Source organism: Cydia pomonella, chromosome 16 (genome assembly GCF_033807575.1).
Source record: "Cydia pomonella isolate Wapato2018A chromosome 16, ilCydPomo1, whole genome shotgun sequence".
NCBI lineage: Eukaryota > Metazoa > Arthropoda > Insecta > Lepidoptera > Tortricidae > Cydia > Cydia pomonella.
The window spans coordinates 1,891,786-1,897,785 of NC_084718.1; the positions used below are offsets into that span (position 1 = coordinate 1,891,786).

Sequence of the window (6,000 nt, forward strand, 5' to 3'; positions counted from 1 at the left end):
TGACACAATTTCCGTCAAACTTTTTCGTGTGACAAAATGACAATCACGTAAAATTAAACTCTAACTCGTCACCTTAAGAACTTCAAATGTACAAGCACATCGCACATCCAAAATTTGCCAATGTCACTGACATGACGTAGCCACCAAAGAGTGTTCGGATAGCATAAAATAATCGCGGTTAGAGTGATTTACAAAACGAACATTTTTCAATTTTAGAGCTATTAATCTTGACTAGTATCTAATTTATATTCAGTAAGATGATTGTGCAATTAGAAAATTAGTAATATATTTTATGATTGCACTTTTTGCACAAAACATTATACTACTCTTTGCACAAAATTGACTTTTTCGTATAATAACTTATAGTATTTGAACGTACTCTAGTGATGTACAATACAACGACATTAAAAGTTAACACGTAGTTGAGTTTAAAAACTTTTCATCATTAAAATAGCATTTTTTACAAATGTTTCGCCATTTTAGTAACTTTTGATAACATGAGTCTGTCGAGGAAGAGATGATGTTATAATAATGCATTTAACTATAATTCATATGCTTATTTACCTACTAAAGAGGTTTGAGAAAATTGAGAATTGCTTGAATGCTGGCAAATGTTAATATGAAGGATGAAGGATATAAAAAAAATGATTTTTGAATAATAATAAAACACTATCATTGACGCTTCAGACTTCAGATTATACTCTAAATTTTGGTTGTAAGAAAAGCTTTCTCATATTTTTAAATTTTTGGATGGGATAAAAATTTTACACCACCAGTTTACCATAAACGTTAGCAATGGCTTTGGATAAGCAAAAGATATTGAGTGATTTAGGGAATGTTATGAATCAACTGCAAAGTGCAGATTGGTGAGTTCAGAGGGTCTACCGCGAACACAGAAGTTGCAAATTGCGGGCATCTTTCTCTATCACTCTAATTTACGCCGTAATTGGAGTAAAGGAGAAAGATTCCCTTATTTTGTGAACTTGAGTGTTAACGGTAAGCTCTCAGTATATAATATCATCATTATCTCGTTGGAGGGTTGGACTTATCCTATTAAATTCATCTAAACATCCGTCTTGACAAAAAATTGTTTTTCTGTTTCAGCGGTTGCATGGGCAAATTATTCAACCAAGGCCAGGGGCAAGGGCAAAGACAATGCATGCCATCTCAGGGTTACGGAGGCTGCTGCCGCCGGGGCTACGGACATCCATGCTGCGGGGAACCCTACACCATGGGCGAAGGTATGCCGGCTCATGGCAGGCCGTGTATGAGCTACTGCAACGCCCCGAAACTTTACGCCGATGGCTACAATTTTTTGAATCAAAGTGTAATGCAGCCTGTCATTAAGGAGGTGTATGATGACCTTAAAAGTCTGAATTCGGGCAATACTGTCACAAATAATCCCCTAGGAGCTCAGATGGGCCTGACGGCGGGTGTCCCGACACTTCCTGCCGATGGTTAGTTTAATAATAAGTTATACATACATTCGTAAAGTCATTAAAAAATAAGTCTCTTTTCTCTACACCTTATTCCTTTTCACTTTTCATTGTCACTCACTGAACTTCTTTTGTTGTTATTGCAATATTAACTTTAAATATCCAAGCCACAATATATTATTGACGTATTTTTTATCGCTATAATTAATATACGGGTCATACCGTACTTGGCAATTATTCTTTTTGTTGTACTAATTTTTGTATTTTGCTTTCTATTGCAGGAAATATGAACCAAAGCCCACAGATGGCAAATATGAACGCAAATTCCGGAGGCCAAAGTATGGCCCGAGGTCACCCGATGATGCAGCATATGCAGGATTACCAAATGTCGGGTGGTCATCAAATGGCAGGTCATCAAATGGCAGGGGGACATCAAATGGCAGGAGGTCAACAAATGGTCAGTGACCAGCAAATGTCTGGTGGCCAACAAATGTCCAGAAATACACAGGGCTTGGCAAATTTCAATAAAATGTTCCCTGGAATAACGCAAGGTGAAGGAGGTGGTCTGAGCTTTAATCCAATGGAAATAGCCATGCAAATGAATCCGGCACTAGCCAAGCAACAGACCGGTATGAACGCGCAGAGTCCTATGCCAGGCACAGGCGGTGAAATGAATCAGACAGCGAATGTAATGCAACCCGGAATGAACGCTACAAACTTTGCTCAGGGCCAGGCAGCGCAAGGCTATCAAGCTCAATCAAATCTTCCCAATCAAGCGATGCCAAACCAACAACATCCCAATTTAGCAGCCGGTGGCCAACAGCCACAGCAAGTTTACGCGACACAGAATCAGCTACCTCCCAACTTCCCACCCCAGGGTATGAATCAAAACGCACATATGGGAAGAATGAATGCGAATCAAGGAGGCCAAAGAGGTAACTACGGTCAGCATACACAAGGCATCACCAAGTTTAAAGAAATGTTTCCCGGCGTTATGGATGGCGATGTCAACTTTGACCCCATGGAGATTGCTATTCAAATGAATCCAGCTAATAAACAAGCTGCTGCTATGGGTTCTATGCAAAAGCTCATGTCCGCTAAGCCTCTAGAGCCTAACTCGGCTGTTATGAAGCCAGTCATGGCGGGTATGAATGCAGTAAATGCCAACTTAGCTCCAAACCAGGCTGCGCCAGGCACTCAGGCGCAGCCTCAACCAGACCAAGCAACTGGTCAAGTACCACTAGAACAACCGCAGTACAGCGGACAACCAGCAGCCCAGCAACAGTATACTACAAATCAAGTACCAGCAAATCAGCAGCAATACTCTGCTAATCAAGTCCCACCGAACCAACAGTATGCTGCTAATCCAGCCTCTACCAACCAGCCAAATCAGTTGCAACCGCCGCAGCAGGTATACACCACCCATACAGACAATCAAGGTTACCAGCAAGTACCACAGCAAGAAATTCAGAATTACCAAGAGATCGAAACGCCAGCACCTATGGCTCAAGGATATCCTAACCAGGTACCTGGAGGCAGAGTATATGAAAGGGAACCGATACTCCCTGCGGATAATTCGAGATATAACACACTAGGGCAGCCAATAGAACTGTTACCGACAAAGAAATATCGCATGCCGGAACCAAATTTACCGCAAACTTTGTCTCCTCAGAAAGTTTCTTCAAGATTAAGAGTGAATAACAACGTCAAATCGACCATTAGTAAAACTTCTCTCTATGCAAGGCAAGCAGGACAAAGAACTCCAAGCAGGGCTCAGTTGCAGCAAGTCTACAACCAGTATAAGGGATCCCAATCATACACCAACCAAAACATTCCGAACAGGGATCCTAGAGGACAGACGACTTCTGATGGCCGGTTGACAGGCGCTCCGGCAACGGAGAGGACTCAGATCCCCGTGGAGAGGGTAGGAGGAGACACGATTGCGAACAATCAAGCTTACAACGAAACTGTGAAAGGTCATGTCGTTGGTCAAGTTGGAGACGTTTCTACTAAACCGGCTCCAGGTCCAGGCAATGTTGATTTGGTAAATATAAATTCTACTATTAGCAGTTATATTGAGTACTGACGTTTTATCGACGAAATTGCGTGCACTACTTGTAGTCATAGCCTCAATCCCTTATTCATAAACGTGCTTCAAGCCTCAATTAGTTAGTTTGTTTTGTCCTTCTCTTACAAATACATAAGTCAAAACGACAGATTAAGACAAGCGATTATTACCTATATTATTCTTGTAGTGCATTTATGAATAAGGGAGTTAATAGGGTGGATTTATGTAATATTGGGTCAATAAGTTTAGCTCTTAGATCCCATGATGCTCCGCGAAAATTTTGACCTGTAACTTTTAAATTATAGCGTCGTGATATAATAAATAACATACCCTAAGGCGGATGTCACAGTGAGTAGTGACGCCGCATTTCGTTGCCGCGCACGGAACGACGAATTCGCGTGCGGCGATGACGCACAACCGGACGAATATCATCTATTGAGTCATCTGGGTCGGTTTATAAATATATTTACCACCTCCTACCATTGTCTTGCTTTTTGCACACGATCACTGTACGCTTCACATTTCACGTTCCAATTCCAAATCGCTGGATGGCTTTCAATTTCAAAAATTAAACTTATCTATATCGAGATCCATTCCGATCACATCCTATTTGCACAAAAATCTGGACGGAACTGCGGAGTTCGGTGTGACATACCCCTCGTCCCGCACCGCATCGCCGTCCGAAGTTGCGAACCGTCGTGCGGTTCGCAACTTCGCACGAAGACGCGGAGCCACTGTGTTAACCATGCGGTTTTTGTATACAAATATAGATTCTGCAGTACTAATTTAAAAACCGCAGCACCGAACGTCGCTGCGAAGTGCGGAGCAATGTGACATCCGCCTAACAAAGTAACTTTTATAAGCTTACAAAGAAGGTTAATATGTAGTAGCTTCATGTTAGCGTGTGCGTTGTTAATTTCAGATACCGACCAAGAGCGGCAACTTGAGGAACGGTCTCCAAGACATGGTGTATACTTCGTATCCTCAGTCTACTGCTTGGTCGTTCCACGGACGCAGCGATCAGCTTCCTTCGCAGAGATACCGTCTGAGAGCTTAGGTTCCCATCTCAGAGGATTTACCGCTAACCACTTAATTCGTTCGAACACCTATTTACCTTTCTATCGCTCGATATACGAGTAATGGAGAGATGGATAACGAAGTTTCGATTTTTGCGGCAGGCTCTCAGACTTTGTGTTAGTGCGCGTCGATTGTGACAGTTATTGTTGATGTTAAGTGGTGAATTGGTGGACAGTTCTGTCGTATTTATTTCGTGAATTTTGTGGACCGAAAATATAAAAAATAACGCATTGTCTAAACGATAATTTAAAATCTCAAAAATAAAGTAATTGTGGTCGTATGTGTAAGTCTTTCTTATTGAATTCTGTTCGGTGAATATTCGTGATGGCGTCTCTTTCATTTCTCTTGGATTGTGAGAGATATCACGAATATTCGCTGAATACTGATGTGTGTGTGTAGCCGCATTCTTAGATACAAAAGATGTGTAAAGATCGAATGGGGTTGGAATATTTTACAGATGGCGCCAGCATAGGTTTTCCTGTCAATACCTATAATTGTGATAAATTCTTTTTTTTTACGGCCTGAATGCTAGCCCTCGGAACAAAACAAGCATAAAATAAGAAATCCTATGTTAGCGCCATCTATTCAAACTCCTGACAGTACTAACACTAACCCTTAAATATACCTCAAACTTCTATGAGATTATGACGTTAAGGGACCGTGCGCGTTGGAGGGTCTGCCATCTTGTGGCCTGAATCGGAACCATAAACATGTACATTTACCCGTCACGTGTTTTCTTGTGTATAGTAGGTTCTGCCATCTTGTGGGCTACATCGGAACAATAAACATCACATTTACGCCTCGCGCCAAAAATCTGACGGCTCCTGTGCTGCCTCCTACAGTTCATGCACGCTCCCAATGTCTAGGCTATCAAAATCGCTGCAAACTTAGGTTGGTCTAACTCTAAGGTCTCATCGCACGAGCGCTTTTACAACGTGTGTTTTTAGTCCGTCCGTACGCTAAATTAGATTTAACGGCTAACAGTCGAAAATCCAACAACGCTTGACAAAAAAACACCATCTTTGGGCTGCTTCCTAGATATTGACAGTGCTTACAATAATATCGATAATACAGTGCTAATTTCTACTCTGGACTCATTAAAAGTAGGACGTAGAGTATGCAACTACCTTTGGAATTTTTTGAAGCATAGAAACCTCAAAATTCACTTAGATGATTTAGTTATAGAAAGATCGACAGGTCGCGGTTTAGCCCAGGGGGACCCGCTATCCCCGTTACTATTTAACATAGCCACTATGAAGGTCTGTAAAATTCTTGAGAAGGAGATATTCATTTCACAATATGCTGATGATTACGTTCTATATTGCCATTGTAAAAGCTCTGCTGAGGGAGAAATAAGAATACAACAGGCTTTAGATAATATACAGACTTTATTTTTAGACATTGGTCTAGAGATTTCTC

At 41.4% G+C, this 6,000-nt stretch overlaps 1 protein-coding gene across 2 annotated transcripts; it reads left to right on the forward strand.

Annotated features, from left to right (window-relative positions):
- The first annotated feature begins 584 nt into the window (after positions 1-584).
- On the forward strand, positions 585-4,861 carry LOC133526706 (ataxin-2 homolog). Of its 2 annotated transcripts, none has more exons than XM_061863421.1 (4): positions 585-866; positions 1,105-1,457; positions 1,718-3,480; positions 4,427-4,861. In XM_061863421.1, exons 1-4 carry the CDS (start codon positions 796-798, stop codon positions 4,559-4,561), a joined length of 2,322 nt encoding a protein of 773 aa, XP_061719405.1. In that variant the 5' UTR covers positions 585-795; the 3' UTR covers positions 4,562-4,861. The 2 variants fall into 2 exon arrangements, with proteins under 2 accessions (XP_061719405.1, XP_061719406.1); XM_061863422.1 differs by having other exon boundaries at positions 679-866; positions 1,105-1,241.
- Positions 4,862-6,000: the final 1,139 nt, after the last annotated feature.